The sequence below is a fragment of the Saimiri boliviensis genome, chromosome 1 (assembly GCF_048565385.1).
Source record: "Saimiri boliviensis isolate mSaiBol1 chromosome 1, mSaiBol1.pri, whole genome shotgun sequence".
Lineage (NCBI taxonomy): Eukaryota > Metazoa > Chordata > Mammalia > Primates > Cebidae > Saimiri > Saimiri boliviensis.
Window position 1 is genome coordinate 95,018,937 of NC_133449.1, and position 16,176 is coordinate 95,035,112.

General features: G+C 43.8%; 1 protein-coding gene across 1 annotated transcript in view; it reads left to right on the plus strand.

Moving 5' to 3' along the window:
* The first annotated feature begins 7,001 nt into the window (after positions 1–7,001).
* LOC101053791 (uncharacterized) overlaps positions 7,002–16,176 on the plus strand; it is a 101,140-nt gene continuing 91,965 nt past the window's right edge. Inside the window, exons 1-2 of the mRNA XM_074397227.1 lie at positions 7,002–7,074; positions 7,279–8,033. Coding sequence (XP_074253328.1) covers positions 7,002–7,074; positions 7,279–8,033 — 828 coding nt within the window. The remainder of the gene's footprint in view (positions 7,075–7,278; positions 8,034–16,176) is intronic.

Consider the following 16,176-nt stretch of genomic DNA (forward strand, 5'->3'; position numbering starts at 1 on the left):
CCTTATTTGAAAAAAAAAACAAACAAACAAAACAAAAACAAACAAAAAACAAAAACCTTTTATTTAAAGCCCTAACCCTGGAAGTTTGCTCGGTAAGTCTTTTTTCATTTTCTTTCCCTGCTTTCTCTTCTTTTCCCCTCCTTTTTGGCTTATTTCTTTATGTTTTTGTAGGTTTAGGAGCTTATTTTCATTGCTTAGGACAAGAGCGGTTCACAGAGCAACTGTTGGAAGGAAGGAAGGAAGGAAGGGAAGATGTGTTGGGGGGGAGTTAAAAAAAATTCAACCCTGCTAAAATATTACATAAAAAGATGGACTCAGTCCAAAGCCCTACACAGCAAGCCACTTTACTTTGGAGGGGTGGGGGGAGAATGCTGTTCATTTTAATGGTTGATTGTGAAGGTGGGGGCAGGGGGAAGAAATCCTGGAAAAGAAGTGATTATTAAGCATCCTGTATATAAATATTTCTTGATTGGGGTTGTTCTCCTTCTCCCCCAGAGAATCAGGACTAGAGGGGAAGAAACCCTGTTTCTGTAGCCAGTGGTGATGTTCTGAATTGTGTGTGCCTGCCTGGATTGGGGTAGGGGGATGCACGCTGGGAGCAGGGGGATGGAGAGAGGAGGGGGACTTGGCAAAGCGAAGGCAGAGAGCTGGAGGAGGAGGAAGCCAGGCAGGAAGTCAGGGCACCCCTGGTTAATGCTGTGTCTGGGGAGCAGGCGGGGAGCTGCAGCCTCCCAGCTCGGTAGTGAAAGCCCATCAGAAAGAGGGTGATCAATCAAAACTAACCAGGACATCCCTACACTTCATTCCCAAAGGAGGCTGGAGCTTTAGCATCGCAGAGTCGATTTCACTTTGTTTTCTATTTTTGACAGCCCCACTTGTCCCCTCCTTGCCACTGTTTCTGGGTTTTGTGAAAATTGAGGGTGCAGTTACTTGCTAGGTGCAGTTAATTAGATAAACATGGCTGGAGGACATAGCTAGGCCAAGTCTAGGCCCATTTGAATGCCTTACCTTAGTGAAATAGGCCAGAGAAAATGTTAAAAGCTTCTTGGTTTTGTTCTTTTAAAGGAAGCTTCGTTCGTGATGATGAGGGGGGAGAATCCAATGGCTGGAATTTTATTGCACTTTTATACACAGAACACCTTGCAATTTAGAACTGGCAATTTATTTGGAAACAGTTGATGCCAAATCAATGAAACGGTTTGTAACGAGGGAGGAAGAAGTTTCATTTGGGGAGGGGGCTAAGAATCGCCAGTTTTCCACTCCTTGTTTACGTGCTTGGCAGCGTTGCTTTTGACTGGGGTTAACTCTGTGTGCTCCATTGGACCAGATGCCATATAGAGCTGCTCCCTGAAGATCATTTGTTTCCTTGATGGGGAACATTTCTGAGCAGAGCATATTGGTTGCCATAGAGAAAGAAATAAAAGGAAGAACACTAGTCACATTAAGCTATATGTTTGTGCACTGGGCTTTAGATAAAAGGACCTTGGTCCAGCCAAAGAGAAGCCAAACTAGAGATTTCTAGTGCCACTAAAACTAGCTTTATTTTGTTTTGAACTTTTACAGTTGAAACATATAAGCTAATTTTATTGGTTGTTGTTAATTTTATGTGACACGGTTTACTGAACAAAATAAACTTTGCTCAGGAGTAGCACTATTGACTTGTCAGCAGGGGGCGCACTGACTCGTTTTAGCGAGTACTGAGTAAAATGTAGCTGTTTCAAAAGCAAATCTGCTCAAACACCCTACCTTTCTATGCACAGTCACAATGAGGAGTGAATTCATTGCATAACACAGGGTTTTAAAATTTGAGGACAATGACTTCCCCATCCCCCACTGGCCCATGTCTGTGAAATGGCCCAGAAAGAAATACAGTTCAAAAACGATTCCTCCATTTCTCTTAGTGAAGTGTATTCTGGGCTGGAAAAAAAATGAGATGTGAAAGCAAGAATAGTTATTGAAAATTATTAAGGGGGTTTAATAGGCTACTTAAGAAGCTACCTTTTAGTTGTTGTTGTTGTTTTGAAGACAGCGAAATAGCATCCTAAGGTATTATCTGTTTAAATAATGAAAGTTCTTCAACCTGATACATGCTTTGACTTCTAAATACAACTCTGAGTCCTGGAGATTTAGTCCGCTGGCCCAGGATCACTTTTACTCCATTTGATATTTAGTGGCTACTTTCATTCTTGTTACCACTTATGGTTTTAGAAAGATTTTGGATTTTTCCTTTTAAGGCTTGGCAGAGAAAGGAAAACACAAAATAGCCAAGGGTTAGAGGTAACTGTGGGCTTGAAACTTTTTAGTGCATTACTTAACCCAGTTGAAGAAAAGTTTCAATAGAGCACAAGGTTTCCGCCTCAGAGATATTTACATACTGCCAATGAAGACTGAACTTTATTGTGGTAAAGGACAAAAAAGATATGTGGAAAAGTTCCTAAAGTAGTGAAGGGCAGATCCGGACTGCTTCAGAATTAGCCAGTTTGTCACTAAGAATTTTCCCAAGGAGATTCAGAGAGTGTGACTAGGAAAGGGAAGCCCAGAGTGACTGGAAGTGAGAAGCTGGCTTCCACGGTTCAGTAGACGAACACACCTGTGAATGTGTCACGGAGCCTGTTAGTAAGGGCTTCATTACGTGATGGCTCTCACGTTCCTGTGCAAGAGAGGAAAAGACACTTTATTCTTTCTAACCCAGCTGGAAGTCAACCAGGTTCCAACCAGGAGAAGTTTTTCTGACATGAACTTTGGTATGTCAGAGTTTGGATTTAAGTGGTGGGTACTCTAGGGGGGTCAAGAGATTCTGGGAACAGTATAAGCAAAGCAGGCACACTCAAACACATTTTAATCTGTGATTTTCAACCCGAGCACTCACATTTAGAGTCAGGAAAGGTACCCTCAGGTTTGTGCTAATAAGACAAAGTGGAGAATTGAGAAAACTGTAATTTGAGCCCAAACACTGCTTTCTCTTTGGCTTGCGGGACATTTCAGACAAAAGACTTCTGGGGCAGATCCACATGAAGTGGATGACTGTCTCAAAGCTCCTGCTTCTTTGCATGCCCAGGGCTGCTGAATGCATTTAAAAATTATTAAGGAGAAAGGAAACTTTTCAATTCAGCCAGACTTTCTGCAAAAAAACGTTAGTGAAGCAATCATTATATATATGTAGAGCATAATTTTTGTGTGCCACTTTTCCTGAGATCTGTGATTGTTACTGTCTTGCTTGCTACTTTCCTTTTTTTTTTTTTTTTTTTTTTTTTTTTTTTTTTTTTTTGGCAAATGTAATTAAACAATAAACAGAAAGATAAAATGCTTGCCCCTCATGATATCTATAGTCCTAAAGTCCTTAATGTAAAAGAAACAGAAAATAAGAAATCTGGGTAGAGCAACAAGTTAATTTGACAAGAACTGACATATTATAGAGATGGCTTTAGCGTTTTATGATTTGGGGGTGGAAGTGATCAAGCTGGATATGAATTAAGATACAAAGTGCTGGGTAAAGCTACAGACTTTTAATTGTTGAGGATGGCGAAATTGCTTTTTGCCAAATGAGGGAATGAAAAACATTACCTGGGTCAAATGTACAAAACACAAAGTGAGTATTTACTCATTTGTTTCCATTTGAGAATGTTAAGGTGCCCTGATATCGCTGCAGTTCGGAAGCACATTTACCATTAACATTTACAAATTAAAATGTTAAGCATATTCGCAACCCACACTCTGTGTTATATGCAAAGGGGACGGCTCTTCCACGGAAGCTTTTGGGTGGGAAAAAATGATTTGTTGTCTTGGCAGTGGATGAGTTGTTTCTTGGTCTTGCTAAGTTTTGGCAATGTTTCTTCTAATTCTTTGTACCACTTTGATAACTGATTTATCTGATCTATAGAAAAGGAGCAAGTACTTAGGTTTTTAGATGGTGGCAGAGTAATTGTACGTTCGAAGACACTATGATTTCTTACCTGAAAGCAAGAAGCTTTCTTTCTGATACTTATAGGACAGCTTTAAACTACAAGGCATTTCAGATTGTGAGAAATAAGCTAAGAAAGCACAGTAAGTTGGTAATTGAGCGAATGCTTTTAAAACAACCCATTTCCAGCAGTTTGCCTACTCGAGCTGCGTGCGGGCGTGCACCTGACAAGTCTGGTAATGAAAGCTACCAATCGCCAGGGAAGCTGGAGCTGACACAGTGTGATGGACTGTTCTTGCCTGCCCCCTCACCACCCTCCCTGCCTCCCTGCTGAGTGCAATGCTCTTCTTCAAATTTAAATTCATAGGGCTAGGTAACATAGAGCCCAGCTGATTGACCAGAGATGATGATGATGATGATGATGATGATGATGATGATGATTCATTAACAAAATTTGGTCATTTCCTAGCTAGAAAAACATTCCAAGGTCACATTGGTGGTTTTTATATTTGTATGTGTAAAAACAACACCCAGAAATATTAACTCAGCTTTACCAGAAAAGCGGTTTTATTCTTTGAGCTTGTGGTGATCCTAACAGAATTGAACTGCTCTCTCCATCTTGGGGACACTCTGTATTCCTCATAAATTATTATACAGTATCGCCTTTCTGGGTCGGAACAGGGTAGTCTGGAGGTGGATAAGAGATTCATGTGGCATACATCCCAGAAAACAATTCTTGCACTTTGGCGCCTCTGTTTTTATTATTATTAGATTTTTTTTTTTTTTTTTTTTTTTGACATTTGAACTTAGCTATTGTCTGAGGAGCTGGGTGCAGATGCAGCACGTCAGGCTGTGGCTGCTCTTTTCGGCATTTCCCTCAAACTGTGCTTCTGTGGTCTCCTCTCCAGTGAATGCCAAAACACCCAGTTCACTATCTCACTCCTTCCCTGGGCCCTAAGCTGCCCCAATGCCAGCCCTGGATAGCGAGCCTCAGGCATGTTTTCAAGAAAGTGTATTTATTGTTGTTCACTTAAAAAATACAGTGCTAGGTATATTCGTTGATATTTGATACTACAAATACCATGGTTTGCAGTGATACACTTTCAGCACGGACATATCTGGTAGACCCTTTGGTGGTAGAGCTAAGTGACCTTGCTCACTGCAGATTCAGGCAGCTTGAGTTTGTTAGTCTCAAGTTAAAAGTTACGTGTCTGATGTTGCTTTGAATGCTCACCTCTCTCCCTAAATTTTCGGTAGGAGGACTGGTTACTCAATAAAGCCCAAGGGAAGGAGCTCAGGCTTACAGTGCCATTTAATACACGTCCAATGTTAATTTACTATTAAATCTGGGTACAAAAAGCCTCCAGAAGTCAAGGTATATATTGCTCAAATGTCTGCGTTCCCTTCATTTTTAATTCACGTCACTAAAACAAACAAGTAAAACTTCGCTTGGAGAAACACTGACTAGTAAAGTATCCTAAATTCGAAAATACTATGATTTTATTGGAGGGGTCTGGTCAAGCAATTCCTTTCCAGGGTTAGAAAGTAAGATGATAACTTTCCCCAGAAAGGTTTGTTTTGGAGGCTCCAGCGCAGAGGTCCCTGTTCTACAGCGGCGGGGTCCTCCTCTCACCCCCGCCCCCATTCCTGTGATTTGTGGGCACCAGAAGCGACTTCTCCCGAGTCCGTGGCGATTTGTGGGGCTCCAGGGCTAAGCTCCGCTTCCTTAGATCGCATTCTAAGGACGTTCTATTTTATTTAGCTCACAGTTTGCATAATAAAATTAAAAGGGTCCCATTACTCCCCTTTTCTCCCTGAGCACTGCCCAGCAAGGTCTTTCAGACTGTTATTTGAACATCTAGAGCGGCCTTCAGAAGTCGAATTAGCATTGCTTTTCTATGGGAAAGAAAAAGGGAAAGAGGTAAATAGGGCAAAGTGAGAAGCGGGTAAGGTACAGGGAGTGAGGCGGATTTTAAAATGCAGGGAGCGGTGAAGGAGACTAGGGACAGAAAAAGACAAGAGAGAAGGAGATGGGACAGCAGGGAGGCGACGAGATAAACGCTGAGTCACCCTAACAGGCCACTGGGTACACAGGAGTGAAATGCCGCAGCCCAGGAAAACCCGGGTGCAAATCGCACCCCATCTTCTGGGCCTCCTTCCCGCCAAGCCGTAGGAGCGCAGACTTGGAGCTCGGCGCCGCCCGCTTGCCTTTGTCACTGATTCGGTGCGCGGCCGCGGGCTCCCGCGGCGGGCTTTGTTCCGGCGGAGCAGGGCAGGACCCCTCGCACCGCCGCGTCCCCGCCCTCCCCGAGCTGGGGACGGTGGGGGTGGGGACTGCGCAACGGGGACAGGGAACAGAGGAGCAACAGCGGGCGCCTCTGAGCCTGGGATTTCGTTCCTTGGCTCCTTTTCGTAATTGAGCTGTTCTCCCTTCGGGGAGGGGGCCGGGGCTGCGCGGGAGGAGGACGAGCTGGAAGCGGGTACCCACTCTCAGCCCGCAGCAAGGGCGAGGCGCAGCCCTCTGTGCCAGCGTCCGGGGATTTGTATTGTATGCATGTACGCATGCAGGGATGGATGGATGCATGTACGGATGAGGAAAACCGGTGAATTGGGTCCCACGTTCTAGGTTTCCGGTCGAGCTTTTGGCAGCTGCAGGGCGCCTCAGGTCGGTGCCTAGTTAACCCTAAGATCTGCTTTCGAGGTGTTTGAGGGCCGCGGGTGAGCGCTGTGGACGCGCCCGGGTGGAGGGCTGCCTAACCGGCGGCGCGCAGATCCCGCCGTGGAGGCCCGTGGCGGGGGACAAAGGCGGACATCCTGAGCAGGCAAAGGGCAGGCGCGCAAGGCACCCACGTACCCACGCGCTCTCTCGCCCGGGCCCCTCCCGGCGAGCCCCGGGGACTGAGAGTCAGGGCTCTGCGTCTGGAAAGTTTGCTTCATGTAGACCCTGCTCCCTCCTCTCGCCATTGCTTTTAGCAAGCGGCGAGTGAACGTGTGTCACCCTCTCCCCAGCCAACCCCAAAGGTGTGGGCAGATTGCAAGAGTTACCGCTCTGTTATTGTTTGTCAAATAGGGTCCTTCTCTTGGGAGAGGGTCGAGGGGCATGTGGCGGATCCCGGGCCAGGATTACATTAATCAAAGCATTATTTCCCCAGAGAAGCGGAGCACAAATGAGAGTAAATCCTAATAAAATTGGATCGCGGAGAAATGGAACGCTTTAAGTAATCTGTGCTGCCTGATAAAAATCTCACATTTACAAGATGTGGGTCTTTAAAAAAAAAAAAAAATTCCGCACACCTCTGGCCTCGGCTGGGCTGGTGGGGCCGGGTCAGAGCGGGGGACAGTCATTACAAGAAGCTCAGTTGAACTTCTGGAGTGAGAAAGGAAGCTGGACACCCTTTCGGAGTTTCACAGGCTCAGGTCTGCTCAGGAGGCACCTTCGGCCCTGGGCACCCCTCTGGAGTATTTGCAGAACCCGTGGGTCCGACGGAGTCCCCATCAGTGCCCGGAGAGGTCTGGAACTCTGTTCCTCTGGGAACGTGGCCCCCACTTTCCCCTTCGAACGCTGCTGCAGCATGGGCCCTCCTGTGGGTGGGGGCGCACAGCCCCACCGAGCGGGAAGGCAGGCGCGGCCCACCGGCTGGGCAGGGGCAGGACGCCCCGACGCTGCGCCCGCAGCAGATTCGCCGGTCCCCCCAACCCCGCCGGGCTCTCCACCCTAGGGCCCGCCAGGTCCGCGGGGGGCCGTTTCCCAGGCAGCCTGGGGTTCCTTCGGCCAGGGGAAGGGTGTGCATTTGGGGTGACTGCCGGGGAAGCCGAGGGCGCTGCTCGCCCGCGAGACCTCTGGCACTTTCGGGCCAACCCAGCGGGAAACAAGGCTCTCGATCCACCCGCCTCCGGCCCTCCAGCGGTGGGAAACTTTCCGGCGCCTCCCGCAGCTCCGCGAGGAGAGAAAAGGCCGGCTCCCCCTCCCGACCCCGCGGTAACCACTGAGTCCAGAGAGCCAGCCCGCAGGGAGGCACACTCCCCGTGCCGCCCCGCGGCCTCCGCCAGCCACGGAGACTGGAAAGCCGGCTGCGACGCCACGCGGCCCGTCGTTGGTGACAAGTGTGACAACCCCGTCCCGGTCCTACGGGTGAGCACCAGCCTGAGGGCTCCGCCGACCCTCCGGAGAGGCGCGCGGGGAACCAGCCCCCATCCGGGGCCTCCTTCCTAACCTTCCGCAGCGGGCGAAGGCGGGCGGCGGGGACCCGGAGGGGCGTGTGCGCGCCGGCGCCCCCTGCAGGCCGGCACCGGAAGGCCCGCCGGGGCGCTGTTGCTGCGCGAGGTCCCCGCGCTGGCCGCGTCCCGGGCCGCCGGCGCGCACACGCACGGCCGCCCGCCAGCTCCGGGGCGCCCGCAGGCGCTTTTTTCAAACGCGAGTTTCCGTCGGCGGGGAGCGGCAGGGTGGGAGAGGAAGGCGGGAGAGAGGGCCACGGAGCGAGGCGAGGAGCGGGGTGGGGCAGCCGGCGTGACCCCCTCCCCAACCCTGTCGCGCCCCTTCTCCGGTCGGCGCTGGGCAGTACCCGCGTGTGCCAGCGGCCGCGCGCCTAGTTGCCGGCCCGCGCGCTTCGGAGTCCGGAAGGCCGCGCTGCCTCTCCACAGGGGCAGCGACCGGCGCCGGGCACCGGGCTGGGCTGGGCTGGGCTGGCTGTGCCGCCTCACCCACGGCGAGCACGCCCCGGAGGAGCAGTTTCCCTTGCAGTCCCGAGGGTAGAGCGGCGGGGAGCAGTGTGCGAGTGTGCGCGTGCGAGGACGGCTGTGCGTGTGAGTGCGGTGCGCGCGCAGGCCAGGGCAGGGCAGGACAGGAGGCGCTACAGGATGCTCTGGTGCAAGCATATCCTTTTCAGCCTGAGATCTAAATCTGCAACCTTAGAGCAGAGCTGATTATTCCCCCGCCCCCTCCTCGGTTTCTCTACACAGGCATCTCCCTCTTTCGCCTGAGTCTTCCCAATCTGATTCCCAAAGAGATCCCCCTTGTGGTCCGGGGATTTTGATGGACACCCTGACCCACGTGAGCCAGGCTGAAAGGGACAATGTTAGTCGAGGGCATGTCCATCATCCAGCCTGCTCGTTAGGCTGGATTTCACGCACCAGGAAGCCACGTTTGGGGACTTGGGTATCTGCTTTCTCTCTGTCTTGGCCTTAAAAATTGCTGCGCAGAGGCTGTTTTTAGTTTTGGAGTGATGGGACGAGGTAGGAACCAGTTGCAATTTACTTTTGGGGTTTCTGTTTATATAGCTGACCAGTGGTAGCCCTCCTGTGCACCTTTCCAACCTACTAGCTTCTTTCCAGTGATGGGAAATTAGCGGGGAGAGAGTTCGAGTAAAGACACCCATACCTTTTCAATTCTGAAATAATGACGCCCCTTTCCCAGTCTTTGATTTCCATAATTTCATACAAAACAAGGGCTGTCAAGGATCTCTCCATAAGAGAAAAGGCAACTAGCAGAAGAAAACTTGGGCCAAATTACATTCCCCCTTCTTAAAACATTAACCAGGGCCTCCCTCCCTCCCTGGTCCCACCAAGTTTGTTCTACTCTCAAGGGGAAACAGGACAGAAAAATTCAGAAAAAGGTTAAACATTCCTGTCCCTCAATGAGGCCATGAACCCAGTTGCCGAAATGTACTTTTGAAAACCTGAGATTCAGAGGGATTCTAAAGAGAAGCAGAGCTCCGGCTTTTAGTTGTCGTCTTTTTGCCCTGTTGTTTGCATCTAAAGATTTTCACGAAGTCTAAAATACCTGTGATATATATGTTTTCTGTCTCGGATTTATTAACATGAGATGAATTTACTGTTAGCCGTAATTCTTTATGGGACCTCTTGTCCTAGAGAAGGGTTCTAAGTAACACACTCACTAGCATCTGCCAAAGGCCCTCCCCAGCTAGTGTCTTGATACAATTTCAATCACTCTTTTTCAAAAGATAATTTATAGGCAGGTAAATTTTAACAAAGAATGTTAATGGTAAAATGTGAGTGTTTAACTGGGTGAGCTTTTGTGTTTAGAATCAAGGTTTAGCTTTTCTCTGAATTATTTATCAAGCTGTTTGCCCATAGGCCTTCCTAAAATAAGGGAAAGGTGAAGAGGAGGGGATCACTTTTATTTATTTAAAGCATTTGTTGACATAAAATTTTAAGACCAGGCTTTTGGAAAACAGCGAATTACTAAACTATGTCTATAAACACCCACCTTTGGGACTGTGAAAAGCAAAAAACAAAAAACAATCTAATTACTTTCACAGGAAACAGTACTCAGTTAACTAAAATATTGTATGGCAATCCTTGGAAGCTCCTCCTCCTCCTTAAGTATAGTACAGTTTGGTAATATACTACACATATTTGTACATGATGTAAATATACATATGCACAAGGGTAGATGTTTATGTACATAACATAACAAAATATATACATACCCCAACTGAATACATTTGCATATAACATGCCCATGTGTAATATACCAAACTTCTATGATTAACAATACGTTCTATAACAGATAGTCTTAAAATAAGAAGTGAGTGAATCTTATTCATATTGAAAAAAATTCAGAATTTGTTTTGAAATCTGAATTGTGCTAACTGTAGATGGCACCACAGAAATCAGTAAATAATAGGTTCATAGTATTAATATTTTATGCACACCCCCTTTAAAAGTACTGTGAACTTGAATAACTTGTTTTACATAAAATAAGGACAACATATTTAAAATATAAACATTTCATCTAAAGTCAAGTACCTATTTTTTTGTCTTTTTTTCCACACATAAAAAACTGTTGTCTTAGAATAAAAATTAAATTTTAGAGGCAATAAAAGAGATTAGTCCTTTTATTTTTTTATTCTATTGTAAAGAAAACATTTTTAACGAATTGATCTTATAGTCTTCTATATGCATTAAAAGACATTCAGTAGTCTAGTGATAATTCAAAATGTAAAAGCAAATTTGAGGCATATATTATACTTGATTTGTATAATATGGGATGCCAGGTTACTTATTTGCTTCCTTGAAATGGGGTATTTTGAATCTTTGGATTTTCAGAGGCCTTTTCTGGTTAAAATAAGAACTACAGTTAAAATGAATACATTGGCATTCATTGGCAAGGGTCCAGATGCTCATTTGTGTTAAGAAAATGCAGAGAAATGATATACCAGAATTTTTTACTCTAAGTGTTATTTGTCCTAGTTGATAAAGGAATCAAAATGATAAAAGTTTGAAGTTTTATAGAGAACCATGATAAAAGGAGCTCTCTTATGTAATGAGAGTTACTTGTACTGAATTATAAAATATTTTGTATTCATGTTTATGTAAATGTATATTTCTTTACCAAAAAAACCATATATGATGTTTATGATGACATTTATTCCTACATGTGATTTATTGCTTGTTGATTTCAGAGAGAGTATTTAAAAGACTGATGACTCATTGGTGATGTCTAAATATTACTGATGAGCTTCTGAAAATAGAAATCGGTTTAGCCTAACTAGTTTTTGAGGTTTGTTTCTTAATCTCCTAAAAAGTTTGAGGTTAAAATGATGAAAATACCACAAGTGAAAATTAAAATAAAAAAAAAAGACTATTACTTGGAAAGGGGTAAAAACAATTTTACTCTCGTTGAGGTTTCAGATCAACTGCAAAAGTTAGTCTTTTGTGTTAAAAAGTTTTATATCTGATGGTGTGAAGTGATTTGAGGAGGCATAGGCTATAAAATAACATACAAATGCGCAACGTTCATTCAAAAATTTGGATGAAAAGTCATTTGCTGCAAAATTGTAAAATAATCTTTTCTGTCAACTTAATTAATGAAGTGGGTAAAGGACTATTTTAGTAGACTCAAATTACATATGTAGAAAGATTTGTAAGAATAAATACTTTGGCATTCTGTGGCCTAAAAGCAGACAGAACTATAATATAGCAAATAAAACTCCCCAGAATGTAGGCATCCAAGATTCAATTTCATTAAAAAATTTGGCAGTTAAAGAAAAGAAGGAAAAATGCTTATTAAATCAGGGCAACTATAAAATGTTGACAGATCTCAAGTTTCATATCCAACTAGGCTCTTAGAAAACTGCTGGGATATTGGTGGAGTACAAGTTATTCTGTCAAACCATTTTTCGTTGTTAATTATTTTTTCAATACCCTCAAATGTCAACTTCAACTTCATAGACTAACCATTTTCACTTTCTTTTTCTTTCTTACTCTGGTTCTTTCTTTCTCCCCGTGTCTCTCCCTCCCTTTCTCCCTTCTTTCTTTCCTTCCTCCCACCTCCAAGTCTGTAAGGAGTTGGACGAGGCTATTTAGAAAGGCTTGGAGAGACACCCTAGGGGGATTGAAGGTTCTCAGTCTGAGTGGTTAGACATTATCAATGAAACACATCGAGTGTACTGAGGTATATTGGTGCTCTCTCAAAACACATTTATTTTCTTTCCTCATTCAACTACCAGTGTCTTTTAGAGAAAGAAGCAGACGGTGTCTACTGAAGGCAAAATAAATTGGAGAATTGAATTAATTATTTGGATAATGCAGGCATTATTGTTCTCCCTTCTAGCTGTTAAAAAAAAATGAGTGAAATTTGAACAGTTTGGACTGGCTATCTGTGATTCAATTTGTAAGATATCAACCAATTCTCTAAGCTGTTGCTTTATTCTTCATTCTACCGATGTTAACAGCGATGGATACACACACCTGAATGGGCCTCCAGTGGAGGTCGTTATATGGGTTAAGACATTTACCCCAGATATAAATAAAAGGAATTGAGGGGCATGACTTGCCAGGTTTTGCTCAGTACGTTGATAGCAGTTATTAGATAATTGTTCACCTTTCTACTTTGCCCCATGAGAGGAGACACATGCTATATTATAAAATACTTTAAATTAATGTTAAATAGTCCAACTGGGATCACTAAAGTTATTTACATTTAGCAATGGATTAAAATGTTAGCATTATACATTTATTGAATTAGGATCTTCGTCTCCTTGTGTGCTCTGACTTGAAACATTTGCTGAACAAATCTTCAAGGGTGTTTTAGGGAGAACAATTTTCTCAGTGTAATTTGGTGGCTTGATAGGTGCGGTGTCTTTACTTTCTGTTTGGGGGCAAAAGAGAATAAGAAAGGACAAGGTTAAATATTGTAGGTGGTAATTAGGCCTGTTGACTATTTTAAAGTAGTCTTTGGTAGAGCAGGATAAGATTGAAGATGATTTGGGTTTAATCTAAAGAACAATAGTAAACAAAAATTGCAGCCCATTAAAAAATATATCAAGTTGCAAATATGATTTTAGAAAGAGCACCTAGACTTTATATTAATGATCTTTCTGTTTTTCTTGAAACTCTCTGGGAAATTATGTCACTTCATTTTATATTCATCTAATTAAATAAGTGAAGTATTGTTCTAACACATAAAGCTTAAGTATTCCAAGAATAAGTAAAAATATGCGCTGGACAAAAAAAATTGCTGATTTCATTTTTGCTATAATTTCAAGAGAAAGAGTAGCTAAGTGAAACCTATGAGTTAGTAATGGTTTCTATTTATTTAAAAAGTTGTTTTATTAATAGAAATTGTATTTTCAGATTAACCTTTGAAAAATGTGCTAATCTTTTGAAATTTTTAATGATTCCTATTTATAGATGCACGTAAAAATAGGAAACTACTTAATAGCCTTAATGTTTGTTTGTACCGAAATTAAATATATACAAAGATATTAGTGACTCAGTGCATAAAGGATGTTAAACAAGTAGGCATTTAAACCTAAGATTGTATTTTGCTGGTTACAACTATTAGTCATCCTATTCTATTTATTTTTCATTGAGCCTTCAAAAACTTATATAGTGTGAAATTGTTCCAGAATCACTAATTATTCTTCACCCCAGACCCTTTTCAATAAAGCGATGCCGTCCATGGAAGATTTAAGGCAAAACAAAGTAATAGACTTATTACCAGGAATTTCTCTTGGCATAAGTATTTATAAGATTTTCTAAAAAATAATATCTATAGGGATATTTATTTTGCTTTTTTCCTTTCTTATTTCAGAGGTAGGGTCTAATTCTCCATGTTGGCCGTTGATGGCGATGGAGACTGTTGAGAGGTAGCTGTGTAATTTCTTTATCTTTCACCTGCAAATTACACACATTATTTTGCAGCTCAAAATAAGCATTCCCAATGAGTTGCATTCAGTAAATGTCTTTCACAGCATTAGTACAGAACTGAGGTACAAAAGAATATTAATCTAATACATTCCAAAATTCAAATACTTGTGATTAATAAGCATTATTATCTATAAATAAGGCCCTAATGATACTTTGGCAGTGTTGTAAACACAAGAATCAGAGGCAATTATTGTCATTATTGTTCGGCAAGTACTTCCCATGAATACCAAATGAGTACTGCTGTCCAGCTACTTGGCAAGTAAGGTTCCTCTAAAGAAACAGATGTTGGCCAATCAGGACTGGCTACTATTAACTGCCCTTAGCCCAAAACTCAGAGTACTGAAAGAAAAACAATAACAATGACAAACAAAACAAAAAACAAGACATCTAAAACAGTTGTGATGTGATCGTAAGAAATGTCCGTTATTATAAATATAAAAGCATCTTGAAGATAATGCTCTTTTCCAGTACTGACTTTGGTGAATTGGGTACATTAGACCATGTGTTATTTGGATGCAAAGGTCTCCTTGTGAGGCTCTTAGACCTGCTGTGATGGGATACCCTTGTAGTAAAATCGGTGAACTAGGAGAACTAAGTTGCAGCTACATGAAAACCCCTTCAGAGAGCTTGGGTCTGACCAGGACTCCATCTTTTCCCTCTTTCCCAGGCGGTACAGAGCTTCCTCTTTAGTTAAGCACATTAAACGTGACCAGCCCACCAGGCCCAGCTCCAGCTCCGTATGTGGGAGAGGGGGAGCCACTGGGCAAGTTGAAGAAAGTTCCTCACTCAGAGCGAGCTCCACACAGGCCCCTGATTGCACATTCGTTTGCACTCTGGGCGCAGGGCCAGTGTGCCAATGAACTGATTTTAGCTTGCCATCTTAGAAAGGTCAATGGCATTGGGTAACAGCCAAATTGTATTTTTGTGGAGAGAAGAAAAAAAAAGTTTTGTACATATTTTATTAAGGGATAGGTGCATTAAGCATTGAAGATAAATTTGTTTTCTATTTTCAAATTTCCTGAGCCAAGCCTTATGGTTTAAGGATATTACAGTTCTGTACAATGGGGGTTGAGAAAGCAAGGAACAGGTTTCCCAAACCATTGGAGAAACTTAGTGAAGACAAGGTCTGGGGTGGTGGGGTTGGTGGTGATATTTCAAAGAAACAATTGAATTACCAACCGTGGTCACTGGCCATCAGTTTCAGCATGGGTGTGTTCTTTATGGAGAATAGGGGTGGAATGCAAAGCTACCCACTGGAGGGAAATGAGATTGGACTGACTCCACCTCTTAACTCACCAGAAAACTCTTTACTGTCACCTTAGCATGAACTGAAACATAAGTGATTCCATTGTCTTCACAATAAACCAGGAGGGGAACCAGAGGGAGCTTTTTTCCCAGGAGATTTTCACTCAGCTCCCTGTGAAAATGTTCTTGATACCCCCCACCTCCCCACACCCGGCCTAGATTTGTCAGCAGGGTGCCAAACCCATGGAGGGGCCAGGTGGCTGGACTCCAGATGGGTTAGAGATTGGGCCCTGGGCACTCTCCCCTCGTTTCCATTTTGAACTTCCCTTAATGGGATGGAGGGGAAATTGCCCACCTGAATTCAGCAGCATGTGCTCAATCTCTGAGCACAGGGAGATGAGAAAAGGTGAGTTCTTCTAAGCAAATCTTTTCTCATTTCCAAGCATAATAGCTCAAAGGAGAATTTCCATAACAACAATGCTGATGGTGACAGTAAAAATAATAATGACAATAAAATTGTACTAAAGACTTAACATGTACTAGGTGTTGAAACACACCCTTCAGGTTTCATATTGTCCTATTTAAGCCCCGAAAGCCCTCTGAAGGATCATTTGTATCTCGATTGATGAGTCTGCTGAGGCCTGTGGGCCTGAGGCACCCACCTAAGATCACATAATGGTGGCATCGGGTTTTGAGCTCGAGTCTTTTCTCTTGAGTCTTTTTGAACTTGAGTCTTTTGAACTCTGGGGGACACTGCTGCTTCCTATCTTTCTGGGGGTTCCCCAGACATTGCCCCTTTAGGGTCTAGTCTGTGCTGGCTTGCAAAGCAGTTCTGCGGCATTTCATTAATGCATCCC